Source organism: Pipra filicauda, unplaced genomic scaffold, assembly GCF_003945595.2.
Source record: "Pipra filicauda isolate LSUMZ 115617 unplaced genomic scaffold, ASM394559v2 scaffold352_size854550_pilon, whole genome shotgun sequence".
In the NCBI taxonomy this organism is placed as follows: Eukaryota; Metazoa; Chordata; class Aves; order Passeriformes; family Pipridae; genus Pipra; species Pipra filicauda.
Window position 1 is genome coordinate 188,302 of NW_024104479.1, and position 13,059 is coordinate 201,360.

The 13,059-nt window shown below is 64.1% G+C and overlaps 2 protein-coding genes across 6 annotated transcripts in view; both read left to right on the forward strand.

Annotated features, from left to right (window-relative positions):
• Positions 1-618: 618 nt before the first annotated feature.
• STARD10 (StAR related lipid transfer domain containing 10) lies at positions 619-8,363 on the forward strand. Its single transcript, XM_027736840.2, has 6 exons — positions 619-941; positions 5,480-5,627; positions 5,831-5,934; positions 6,130-6,247; positions 6,822-6,874; positions 6,955-8,363. Exons 1-6 carry the CDS (start codon positions 759-761, stop codon positions 7,180-7,182), a joined length of 834 nt encoding a protein of 277 aa, XP_027592641.1. The 5' UTR covers positions 619-758; the 3' UTR covers positions 7,183-8,363.
• A 2,130-nt stretch (positions 8,364-10,493) lies between these two features.
• Positions 10,494-13,059, forward strand: part of ARAP1 (ArfGAP with RhoGAP domain, ankyrin repeat and PH domain 1) — a 34,998-nt gene continuing 32,432 nt past the window's right edge. For 2 of the 5 annotated variants that reach the window (XM_039384409.1, XM_039384410.1), the window contains exon 1: positions 10,494-10,668. The gene's annotated coding sequence lies outside the window, so the exon portion shown is untranslated. Of the gene's footprint in view, positions 10,669-10,695; positions 10,783-13,059 lie in introns of those variants that run through there. The other 3 variants (XM_039384405.1, XM_039384408.1, XM_039384406.1) reach the window with 2 other exon arrangements.

Here is a 13,059-nt window from a genome sequence, read left to right on the forward strand (position 1 = left end):
AGAGGGGCTGCGGGTCTCTCTCCTGCACCCGTGTCCCCTTCTGCCCCACATGGAATCATGGCATCGTTTGGGTTGGTAAAGCCCTCTGAGAACATCGAGTCCAATCACTCCCCCAGCACTGCCAAGGCCACCACTACCCCACGTCCCCAAGGGCCACATGCCACGTTTGTTAAATCCCTCCAGGGACGGGGACTCCCTCACCGCCCTGGGCAGCTGTGCCAGGGCTGGACAACCCTTTCTGGGAAGAAATTTTCCCAAATACCCAACCTAAACCTTCCCTGGTGCACAGTACAGGTGTCCCTGTCCACATCTGTGTCCTCCAGCTGCTCCCGGTCGCCCCCTCCCCGGGCTGCCCTTCCACCCTGCTCCCGGTTCCCCCCTCCCGGTGCTCCCGGTCCCCCGCTGGCTGCCCCGGCCCGGTGCTCCCGGTCTCTTCCCCGACATTCCCGGTTTCCCCCCGGCTCCTCCTCCCTGGTTCTCCCGGTGTCCCTCCCACCATCCCCCCCGCCCCCGATCCCCCCGGCTCCTCCCTACTGGTGCTCCCGGTCCCCGCTCTGCTCCCCCAGGATCGCCGCCGGCTCCCCTCCCTGCCGGGTCCCCCCCCGGGCCCCCCGGGCCCCCTCCCGTCCCCCCGCCCCGGTGCCGCCCCGTCCCGCCCCTCCGGTCCCATCGCGCCCCGCGCACGGCGATGCCGCCGTAGGGGCGGGCGCCTCCCGCGGCACCGGCACCGGCACCGGCACCGGGGGCGTCCTCGGGCCATGTCGGGGCACGACAGCGGCATGTCGGGTCGCGACAGCGTGCAGATCCCCGACGACCGGGACTTCGGGGCGTTCCGGGCGCAGTGCGAGTCGGAGCGCGGCTGGAGCCTCACCTACAGCAAGGGCGGGGTGGCGGTCTGGGTGCAGCTGCTGGAGCCCGAGCGCGCCCTCCACAAGATCAAGGTGAGACCTCCCGCCCGGCACCCCCTGGGACACGGGGAGACACCCCCCCCCCCCGCCTCGGCACCCCCCGGGACCGCGGTACCCGGCGGCGCGGGGGGAGCGCGGGGACCCCGCGGGGCACCTGGAGGCAACGGGGACCCTGGGGTGATGCTGCACTTTGGACTTGGAAGGGGGCTAGTAGGGACCCCACAGCGAGCAGGGACCCCACAGCGACTGGAAACTCGGGGGTGAAGCACCACCCGGGGGACCCAAGGGGATAATGTACCCCCTCGAGTGATGCAGCACCCTGGGGCGAGCAGGGACTTGGCCGAGCTGGCCCCTGATGGCAAACAGGGACCTCAGGACAGGTGAGGTCCCAGGGGTAAGCTGGCACCCCGGGACAGGTAGAGACTTTGGGGGTGAGTGGGGACCCCAGAACAAGCACAGCCCCAGGGCTGAGCTGGCACTGTGGGATGAGCAGGCACAAGTAGGGACCTCTGGGAACAAGGAGGCTGCAGAGGGGTGACTGGGGACTCACACAGGGACAAACAGGGACCGTCAGGGTGTGGGACCATGGGTCCCGGGTGCTGCCTGTCCCCACTTTACCCATAGGAACCCACCCCCAGAGTTTGCTGCACCCCAGGGCTGGGCTGGGGGACTCCTTGGAGCCTGTGGCCACCAGCCCACTGTCACTGGCGTTGTCCCCATTGTCCATCCCCTCGCCCGGGGCTCCTGTGTCCCCCTATGTCCCCACTGTGTCCCCAGCAGGTCCCTTCCCCCTTGGTGCTGGTGTGCTGGCACAGGCTGGTCCGTGCTCATCCTGGCTCATCCCTCTGGCAAAGCAGGGACACCAGGAATCCAAGGGACAACTTGGGACAGGAGCAGTGTCCGAATGGTGTTGCCGGTGGCCACGGGCCACCATGTCATGCTCGAGCCTCTGGCTGGTGTCCTTGTCCCTTTGGCATCTCCGTGAGGCTGTCCTGGCGTGGTGGTTGGCACGGCCCTCCCCGCGGCGCCGAGCCCGGGTGGTGGTGGCGCTGGTGACGGTGGTGGTGCGGCCTGCTCAGACTGCTCATGCTGCTCACAGTGCTCAGACTGCTCACACTGCTCACACTGCTCAGACTGCTCACACTGCTCACACTGCTCACTCTGCTCACACTGCTCACACTGCTCACTCTGCTCACACTGCTCACACTGCTCACACTGCTCATGCTGCTCACACTGCTCACACTGCTCACGCTGCTCACACTGCTCACACTGCTCAGACTGCTCAGACAGACTGCTCACACTGCTCAGACTGCTCACTCTGCTCACACTGCTCACACTGCTCAGACTGCTCACATTGCTCACACTGCTCACTCTGCTCACTCTGCTCACACTGCTCACACTGCTCAGACTGCTCACATTGCTCACACTGCTCACACTGCTCAGACTGCTCACGCTGCTCACACTGCTCAGACTGCTCACATTGCTCACACTGCTCACACTGCTCAGACTGCTCACATTGCTCACACTGCTCACACTGCTCACACTGCTCACACTGCTCAGACTGCTCAGACTGCTCACGCTGCTCACACTGCTCAGACTGCTCACACTGCTCACACTGCTCACACTGCTCACACTGCTCACACTGCTCACGCTGCTCACGCTGCTCAGACTGCTCAGACTGCTCAGACTGCTCACGCTGCTCACGCTGCTCACACTGCTCACACTGCTCACACTGCTCACGCTGCTCACGCTGCTCACACTGCTCACTCTGCTCACACGGCGCTCTGCAGCAGCCAGGCGAGCACTCGGCGCCGGCGGTGGCGGCGGGATCTGTCCCTGGGGCACTGGCACTGGCACTGGCTGTGCCCGGTGCCGCCGCAGAGCCGCCGGGCTGCTTCCCCCGCAGCACATCGGAGGTGGTGGGGCTGCCGGTCCCTGCCGTGCCCTGATGGGAGTGGTGAGCCCCGAGGAGGGGGCTGGTCCCTGGAGTGTGGGACTCTCTGGTGCCGCTGCTGCCCTGCCCCACCCCCCCAGAGGTGGGGACCCGTGGTTGGTGGGACGTGGAGCGTCCATCGCCGTGGTGTCTGGGCATGGGCATGGCTCTGTAGGGTAGTGCATCCTGGCTCCCCACTGCTCCCCCCACCAAACCCCCCGTGTTCCCCAGCCCTGCTGCTTGCTCTTGGGGTTGCTGCATCCCAAAACATCTCCCAGTGGGATTGAGGTGACGCTCGGGTGTGTCCCCTGCCCATCCCACAATCCTGGTGTGCCACGTCGGCGCGGCAGGGACCCAGCCCACTCCAGGATGTCCTGGCACAGCTGTTCCTGCCATGGCACCAGGAGCTGTCCCTTGCCTGCAGGGGTCCCTGAGCCAGGTCCTGCCCCTTTCCACACCCTTCTGGCTGGATCCTGCTTGGAAAGATCCTGCTGGGTGTTCATGTGTTGATGCCATGTGTGTGCCACTGGGTATTGGGGACCTTGGGGGGGGTAACAGTCCTTTTCCCCACCCTGTGGCCCCCAGCAGCACCCGGACCCACCATCCTACCCAGGATGGGATGCTCCTGCTGGACTTTGATGGGATGGGCACATGTGGCATTGCTGACGTGGCATGGTGAGGTGCAGCCAAGGGGTTTGCCCCCCATGCTGGGGGTCTCTGCGTGGGTACTGGGGGTTCTCCACAGCCCCCCAGGAGCTGATTTCTCCCTGGATTCCTCCTGGATTTCTCCTGGATTGCTCCTGGATTCCTGCTGGATTCCTTACGGATTACTCGCCTAATTAAGTGGAACCTGAAGGTCTTGCCCTGCTTTGAGGCTGCAGCCCCCCCTGCCCCTCCTCCCTCTTCCATTAGGGATGCAAGTCCCGTCTAACCTGTTTCCTGGAGTCTGGGAACAAGTTGGTGCCACGGCTGATTCATCACCGGGACATTCAATGGCCTCAGGGCTGGGATTTGGTGGCCTTGAGACTGGCTACATGTTGCAGGACCCCAGCCAGGAGCCCCCATCCCACTCCTTGGGGATCTGAGTTCCCCCAGGGGAGATGGTGTCCCTATAAACCCTTGGGATGCAGTGGGAGGGTCTGGAGTGCTGGTGGAGCTGCCAGTGTGGCTGAGCCTGGGGACCCCCTTGGTGGCCGTAGCCCCCTCAGGCAGAGGGCTGGGTCTCCCCCTTGGATATTCTCCTGTTCCACAGTCTGATGCCCACTGGCTGTTGCCTCTGGCTGGCATAACCCCAGCCCTGGGGACTTCACTGCCCTTCCTCCTCCTCCTCCTCCCCCCCTCCTTCTCCCTTGCCCGTCAGTCAATATTGACTCAGGGCTGGGACGTGCGTGTGGCTCCGGGCGCTTCCCTTCCCGGGTGGCACTGTCCCCTCTCCTGCTGCGACCCCCCTGGCACCCTGGGACATGAGTCACCTGAGGCAGGTCCTGCTCTACCAGCTGGACTAGGCTCACTGCTCTGCACTGGGAATAACCGGGAGCAGTGCAGAGCCTGCTCCCACATCCACCTGGACACGGTACCGGGCTGGCCTGGGTGCACCTGGGAGCAGGGGCTCTCCAAACATGTCACCTGGGGGGCACTCCCCAAAACCACCCTGCAAGGGTGTCCCTGGCTGAGTTTTTGGGTCAGTGGAGGGGCTGGAGATGGGCTCTGTGGGGCAGGGTGGGTCTCTGGGATTGAGGATAAGCACTGTGGAGTTAGGGTTGAGTTCCATGGGGCAGGGATGGGTCTCTGGGGTTGAGGCCTGGGGACAGGCTCCATGTCCGTATCCCACTCAAGGGGCCACATGGGGATGTTCCCCATTGCTGGTTGTTGCTGTGCCCCTTCCCAGGTTGGTCAGCGAGTGCTAGGGTGGCAGCTCCACCCCTAAATCCTGAACCCCAGGGCCTGAGGGGCAGGAGGGGTTGGTGCCATCCCTGGGGATAACCAGGAGCCGGTGGCATCCCCAGGGACAGCCTCTGGCTGCTCTCCCTGCCCCATGCTCGGCTCCAGCGCCCTCGGCAGATGGCATCTCTGCTGCTCGCACCTTCTCCTTGTCTCCTCGCCTTCCCTGGATCTGGCTGCCATGGTTACAGAGCAGCTCCTGACCTCGGGTGGTGCTTCCCACTCTGCTCCCCCCACCTAGTATGACCCATGCTGCCCCACAGCACCAGGCACAGCCCCACACACGGGCTCCCCCTGGCTCCCCCCTGCAGGGATGCAGCTCTGGGAGGAGCCCAGTGAGGAAGGGGATGGGGGGCAGGTGGGAAGGTGGCCCTTCAGAAGGGACCCCCAGACCCAGGGCTCAGTGCCACGCTGCCTCGAGGTGCTGCTGGCCCTGTGTGCCTGGGCTATGGGGTGCCTCTGGGTGGCAAACTGGGCCAGACGGGGCAGAGCTGCTTGTTGGGGTCCAGGTCTTCTTGGAGGGGGGTTGCATTGGGTTTTTTTGGGAATTTAAGAGGAGACCCTGCCACCCCGGGGTCCCCACAGCCACCTTCCCACCCGGGGGTCCCCACAGCCGCCCTCCTGCCCAGGGGTCCCCATGGGCACCCTTTCCCCCCAGGGCCCCCCTGGGAGGTGTCTCACAGCCCCTGCCTTGCAGTGCAGGATGGAGTGCCGGGACGTGCCGGCGGAGACGCTCTACGACGTGCTGCACGACATCGAGTACCGCAAGAAATGGGACACCAACGTCATCGAGACCTTCGACATCGGCAGGCTGACGGCCAACTCTGACGTGGGCTACTACGCCTGTGAGGAGGGGCTGGGGGTCCCTGGGGAGGGCTGAGCCCCAGGGCTGCCACCACAGCACCCCTGGGTTTGGCACCCGGGGGATCTGTAGGGCCTGGCATGGCATGGATGAGCCCGGGTACCGGTCTGGGGGGATTTGGGGGGCAGGAGGGGACCCTGCACTAGGAGGGGGGTGTCTCACTTCTGGAGCCTGCGCTGTCCCCAGGGAGGTGTCCCAAGCCCCTGAAGAACCGGGACGTGGTCACGCTCCGCTCCTGGCTGCCCATGGGCTCCGACTACATCATCATGAACTACTCCGTCAAGCACCCCGTGAGTTTAGGGGGGCACCAGTGGTCCTGTGGGGCTGGGCTGGGGCTGGGGCTCACTCAGAGCTTGCGGGCGGGTGGGTTGGAGGGGGTTGGGGGCTGCTGTGGGGGGTCATGACAGCCCTGCCTGTGACTGGTGCCTGCTGTACCTCACCTGCCCTGCCACTGACTCGAGTGCCCCCGTTGTGCCCCACCACAGAAATACCCCCCCCGCAAGGACATGGTGCGAGCAGTCTCCATCCAGACGGGATACCTGATCGAGGGCACGGGCGCCAAGAGCTGCACCATCACCTACCTGGCACAGGTGGACCCCAAAGGTAAGGGGGGGATCCCCCTGTCTGTGCCCCAGGACTCAGTACCCCCCGGTCCTGCCCTCGTGTCCCTGGGGGGCATGTGTGCCTGGGGGGGCTCAGTGGGGTCTTGGGGAATCTCATGGGGAGCTCAGTGGGGGCTCAGGCTGGGCTCAGTGGGGGCTTAATAGAAGTTCAGTTTGGGCTCAGTGGGGGCTCAGTGTGAGCTTGGGGAGGCTTAATGGGGGTTCAGGGTGGGGCTCGGGGGGGCTCAGGGTGGGCTTGGAGGACCATCTCAGGTTGCAGTGGGAGCCAGACGCAGAGTGTGGAGCAATGCCAGGAGGAAGCGTTTTGGGCCTGTTTTTTTGAAATCTTTTATTCTGGGAGCTGAAGAGGTGCCCAAGATGCCAAAATTGCTGGTTTTGACCTCTGTGAGAGCAGAGAGCAGTTTGAGTTGGACCCTGTCCCCTGTCCCCTCTCCAGCTGTGTGTCCCCAGTGAGGGTGCCCGGGGGGTCCCGTATGTGCGAGGGTCCTGGCTCTCAGGCACCCGGGGGGTGCTGGGGGGTCCCACTCCCAGCCTTCCCTCTCCCTTCTCTCCAGGTTCTTTACCAAAGTGGGTGGTGAACAAATCCTCCCAGTTCCTGGCCCCCAAGGTGAGTTGGTTGCACTGGGGGGGGGTGGTGTCCAGTGTGGGGATAAGAGGTCCCTGTGCCCATCTCTCCCTTCCTCCCAGGCGATGAAGAAGATGTACAAGGCATGCCTCAAGTACCCCGAGTGGAAGCAGAAGCACGACCCCCACTTCAAGCCCTGGCTGTTCCCCGAGCAGAGCCGGCTCCCGGCCCTGGCGCTCTCCGAGCTCTCCCTGCAGCATGCGGATTCCCTGGAAAACATCGATGAGAGCTCCCTGGCCGAGAGCAAGGAGGACCGTGGCGAGGGCAGCGACGAGGACAGCCTGACCTGATCCCCCTGGAGGCTCCTGTCCTTGTCCCTCCACTGAGGACAGCCTGACCTGGCCCCCCGGGGCTCCTTTCCCCGTCCCCCCACTCCCAACACAGTCTGTGTCCCTGTCCCGCACGCCCGTGCACGTGCACCCCCACTCTGGGCTCGGGGGGACTCCCCACTGCTGGACCCCCGGCCGGGGATAGCGGGGACACACTGGGCCCCCCCAGGGTGGGAAGTTGGGGGTTGTCTGGTCACTTCAAAGCCCTCGAGGGACACCAGTGTTGTCCCCGTAGGTGGCAAAGCCAAAGTGCCCTTCAGCTTTTGGGGGGGGCAGAGGAAAATGGGGGCCCTGTGCCTGCTCCCCAGCCCTGGGGACCCTCCCACTGCACTTCCCCTTGGCCCCCCATCCCTGCTCCCTATCTCTTTTATGGCCCAACAGAACTGCCTTCATCCCATGGGACCCCCACCCCTAGCAGACCCCCAGGGGCAGGGGAATGGGGGGCTTTGGGATCTGCCTGCACCCCTGGGCACACAGAGGGGTTTGGGGGTGCTCCTGGCACTTCCTGGCATGCTGGGGAGGAGGGGCTTTGGGGTTTTGGGGCATCTCCAAGCATGTAGAGGGGGGCCCTCTAGGCTGCCGGCACCTCCAGCATGTTGGAGGGGACATTTGGGGTCTTACAGCACCTTCAGGAATGCGGGGGGATTGGGGAGCTCATGGCACCTCCAGATGTGCTGTGGGGAGTGCTCTGGGGGCTCCTGGGACCTCCGTGCATGTTGTGGGGCCCTGGGGGGCTCCCGGCACCTCCCTGCGTGTTGGGGGGTCTCGTGGGCTCTCAGCATCTTCAGGGTGGTTTGTTGGGGGCTTCGGGGTAAGCTGGCACCTCCAGGTGTGCTGGGTGTCTCTGGGGGCTCCCAGCATCTTCAGGCATGTTGGGAGGACTTGGGGGGGCTCCTGGCACCTCCAGATGTTCTGGGGGTCTGTGGAGGATCCTACTCCCCCCTCTTTCCAGGATGGGAACCCCAAGCTCGGTGCCTGAACTCTTCCTCCACTGGAATTCGAGGCCTTGACTGGGGGTTTGGGAGCTGGTCCTTGGCCATGCTCCTGGCCCCCCCTTTTTCCGGGGGTGCACAGGGAGGAGGGAGATTTTGTACCTTGTACTGGAGCTGATTATTTAGGAATAAAACAATTAAATCCGCCACGGGGGGAACTCGACCTCTGTCCTCTGGGAGCTGTCCCGGTCCCTGTAGTGGGCTCAGGCAGGGGGATCCCTGCTCATGGGGGATGCTGCTGGGACCCTTGGGGGTTGTGGGGACCCCTTGGGGGCTCTGGGTGGTGATGATGCCACCAGAGGGTGATGGAAAAACCCCTAAACCGAATTAGTGCCGGGCACTAATTAGGGATGAGGCTGCAGACCCCTGTAGTGGGTCATCCCACAGCCCCAGGTAAACCAGTAACAGCAGTTGCAAACTGGGGCATAATCTCCCCCCAAAAGCACCTCTGGGAGAGGAGACATGGGATGCTGAGCTTTGGGAGGCATTGGAGGTACATCCTGGCTTCTCCAGGGGGACAGAGGGGTCTGGGAGTCTGTGAGATGTTGCACCTCTGGGAGAGGAGACATGGGATGCTGAGCTTTGGGAGGCATTGGAGGTACATCCTGGCTTCTCCAGGGGGACAGAGGGGTCTGGGAGTCTGTGAGATGTTGGGGTGCCCAGAGCACCGGGGTGGTCAGAGGGCATGATCCATCCCGAGGGACAGGCTAGCACTCCTAGGGGTCTGGGAGCCTGGAAGGTGTTGGGGTGCCTGGATCCCTGGAAGCACAGGTCAGAGGGGATGATCCACCCCGGGAACACCCCAGGGAACTGTGGGCCCTGTGTGGAGCCCTGGGACCCCTGTGTCCTCCTGGGGTGCACCCGTAGGCAAAGCTACTGGTGCACCCCACTGCTTCCCCCTGGGTGTGCTGGGCGCCCCAACACCTCAGCAGACCCCAACCCCTCTCTGCACCCCGGTGGGGTCGTGCTGGGTGGTGGGTTCTGGGGTCTAGTGTGTGCCATTCCCTGTGCCTCTGTGTCTCTGTCACCCGTGGGGCCAGGGTGGGCACCGGGTTGGGCACTGGGGACTCGCTTCCCATTTCTCCTTGTAATTTCCACCTGCTGTGCCTCCTCCCCTGCTCCCCCCCCCCCCCTCCCCCCCGGCACCAATCCCAATTGAAAATAGCACCCAATTAAAAAGGGACCACCCCCCTGCCCAGCAGGGTGAGAATGGAGCCGAACTGGAGCCCGGACACAGCACGGCAGCTCCAGAGCCACGGGGACACGTGGGGGGGCAGGTGAGGGGGTAAAGTCCCTCCTGGGGGGGGGTTAGGTCTGCTGGCTCTGGGAGGTGCAGCTGCAGACCCAGAGCTGGGGGACCGGAGAGAGGAGATGGCTCCATAGGGAAGCAGAGGATGCTCTGGCACACGGCTGGTCCCGGGGGGTTCCAGCAGAGCCAGGGGCTCAGGTAGGATATGTGTGGGGTGACATGGATCTTGGGGCTGTGCTGGGGACTTCCTTGGGCTGCTGACATGGATGATCCCCCAAACTCTGCTGGGAAGGGCTGCGAGGCCTCAGCCCCTCCCGGATGAGCCTCGGGTGTTGGCACTGGCCCCTGGCATCTCAGTGTGACACCCCCTGAGCCAGGCGAGGCCATGGCACCCTCATCCTCTGCCAAAGGCTTTGGGACGGCATCCCACCAGGACGGCTCTGATGGTCGGGGAAGTGGGATAGGGAAGCAGGTGGATGTGATCTGGGAAGCAGGAAGGGAGAGGTGATGGTTCTGGGGAGCGGGATGAGAGAGGGGAGGTGTGGCGTGGATCTGAGGAGGGAGATGGGAGATCTGAGGGGGGATGCGATGGCTCGGGGGAGCAGGATGGGAGAGTGGGGGGATGCGATGGACTGGGGGAGTGGGAATTCTGTGAACAGGGACTATGCAGGCAGCGAGGCACTTTTTGGGATATCTCCCGCCGGCGCCCGGGCTGAACCCCCCAGGGCACCGTCCCCAATCGTGGGGCTGAGCCGTGGCCCCTCCTGCCTGCGGCCTCGCGTGGGCGAGGGGCCGAGGGGGGGCCTTTTCCCCCGGAGCAGGCAGCCAGCGTGTCCCGGTCCCCGAGCGCCGGGATGAAAGGACCATTGTCCGAGGCTGGGCGGCCGGGAGGGCTGGCCTTGGGCACCCCACGTCCCCCCCGTGTCATCAAACCCTCCCACTCTTCTTCTTACCCCCCGTCGCGACCTTGGGAATTGGGTGGGGAGGGACACCCCCCCCTCCCCCCGAACACACACGCACACACACAACCCATTTATTATTTTTTTTGGGAAAGTCCCAGCGGTTTTCCCCTCGAACCCTCTTTCCATGAGGCAGCCAAAGCTCCGTGCGGGAACAAGTCCGGGCTTGGCAGGGGGGGCCCTGGGTGCCCCCGCCCCGGGAAGCGCCCCGGCATCCTCCGGGAGCCGCCGCCGACACCGCGCAGAGGTACCGGGTGCTCCGGAGGGGCTGGGGGGGCAACCCCAGCTCGGGGGGGGGAACCCCACCTCCCCAGCCGTGCTTTCTCTCCTGGGGGGTTTGTGCTTCTCTCCACGTGCTGCTGTAGGTCCCGGGTAGACGGTGCTGGGCGGGGGGGGGGGGCACTGGGGGGACTGGGAGCTGCTGGGAGGTGGGGGGAGTGTGTGTTGTTCCCCTGCTCGGCTGCGACAGCGCTGTGCCCCCCCCCCCCAGCTGGGGCACTCGAGCCCCCAGCACGTCCCAGATCAACCCCAGTACAACGCAGATCAACCCCCGTATGCCCCAGCTCACAACACGACTACTCCTCAGCTCAATTCCAGTGTGCTCCAGCTGCCCCCCAGCAGACCCCAGTTCACCCCCAGCGACTCCAGCTCACGCCCAAGACACCCAGCTCGATCCCAGTGCATCTCAGCCTAACCCCAGTACACTCCAGTTTAACGCCAGTATTTTCCAGTTCCCCCTCAGCAGACCCCAGCTCCCCCAAGCAGACTCCAGCTCAACCCCAGTACATCTCAGTTTAACCCCAGTACTCTCCAGCTCCCTCCAGCACCCCGCAGCTCCTTCCCAAAATATCCCAGTTCACCCCCAGCACACCCCAGCTCAATCTCAGCACATCTCAACTTCAGCCCAGTTTAACCCCCGTCCCCCCAGTCCAGTTCCACTGTATCCCAGCTCCCCTAAGCAGAGCCCAGCTCAAGCCCGGTGTAACCCAGCTCAGTCCCAGTCTCCAGGGGGCCAGGCACTGCCGACAGCCCTCATTCCCTTGATGCCTGGCCGGGAGGAGGGATGTGTTTGGGGACACTGGGGACATGGTGGTGATGCCGATGCCAGGGGTGAAGCTGGGAAAGGGGACCCCGAGGGCCCGTCTGGCAGATTAGTTTTCCGTTGGAGACCTGGCACGTCCCAATTCCCGGCCAAACAGCGGCAGCAGCTGTGGCCGTGCCGGGGCCCCGGGACCCCCACCAGCCGTGCCCGTGCCACACTGACCGCCACCAGCGGTGCCCAGACACCAGGTGATGCTGCTGTGGGGCTTGCCTTGCCTTCCTCCTCCTCTTCCTCGCTCATTCCCAGTCTGTCTGGCGAGGCCTGGAATGTTACCAGTGCTGCGCAGCTGGAACGGGGACGGCGGCGGCTCCGTCCCGCGGTAACCTCGAGCTGGCTCCACGCGTCACCTTCGTGCTGCTGGGGCCACTGGGACGGGGTTTGGGGTGCCCAGGGGGTGCACCTGCATGGGGGGGGTCCCTCGGTCCCGGGGAGTCCAGCACGGCTGCAGGGGCAGCAATATTAATTTGAGGGTTCAGCCCAAAAAAACAGCTTTTGGAGGCACAGAGCTGAGTGCAGGGGTGGGTGGCTCTGCTGGGGTGCTGGGAAGAAGGTGCCAGGGAAAGCTCCTCTGAGAGCTGCCAGTGGTTTTCCAGGAGTGCTCCAGCAGCTACTGGGTATGAGCTGTTATGGGCCACAGCCAGGACACCAGGGATGGGGATGTTCAGAGCAATATTGAGGATGCATTTGCCGTCAGAACCTAGAAAATCCCACAACAAAGTGAGCCATTGGGATTCTGGGGGTGTCATGGGAGAGGCAGGGAGTGATGCTCCCCCATGCCAGCATGTTGTGGCTCCTGTGGCAGGACCCTGTGGCCGTGGGAGGATTGGTGCTTGGGGAGTTTTTGCAGATGGACCCCCCAAATCTACAAGGGATGGGGTGCTGGCTGTGTAGAAAGGCTTTTGCAAAGAGGGGGTGGGTGTGTGCGGTGGGGGGTCCCTGTCCCTCTGTCCCTGCTGCAGCATCTGTGTGACATGGCTTGGCTTGTCTGCAGTGCTCTGGTGCCCAGGGGTGGCCCTGGCACGGGGTGACCCTGCTGCTGGGAACAGGGCCTGAGCATGGGGTTGAGGTGCCCACTGCACCCTGAGGAGAATGAAGAGGAGGCAGGAGGACAGCAGGGCTGGAAAAGGGGCCCCCCATCCACATGAGACTTTCACTTCCCACTTATGGGAAGATGAAACAGGGACCTACACAGTGTCAGTGCTGGATGCTGGTGCCACAAAGGAGGGGTCGTGCACCCAAGGGTGACCTGTCAGGGCACCCTCCACCTTCAGCTGGGCTGTTGGCACGGGCCCCCACAACATCACCAGAGCCCGGGACACGGGGGCTGCTGGGGGAGGGCTGTGCACGTGGGGTTTGGCTTCCCAACCTAGTTTGCTTCCAGAAAGTGTGTCAGGAGCTGAGCGCATCCCAGCAGGGCTTGGTGGGCAGTGACAGCATTGCCAGATGGATTTGCCCCTTTTCTGGCCAGATTTGCCCATTTCTGGCTGGATTTGTGAGGCAGGCAGCAATGCTCTGGGAGGGAATGCTGGGAGCTCA

What these genes read in the sequence shown, in the direction of transcription:
- STARD10 (XM_027736840.2), top strand. Translation starts at nt 759, where the DNA reads ATGTCGGGGCACGACAGCGGCATGTCGGGTCGCGACAGCGTGCAGATC. An exon ending in GGCACAGGTGGACCCCAAAG is followed by an intron (nt 6,248 to 6,821) that starts GTAAGGGGGGGA and finishes CCTTCTCTCCAG; the next exon opens with GTTCTTTACCAAAGTGGGTG. An exon ending in CCCAGTTCCTGGCCCCCAAG is followed by an intron (nt 6,875 to 6,954) that starts GTGAGTTGGTTG and finishes CCTTCCTCCCAG; the next exon opens with GCGATGAAGAAGATGTACAA.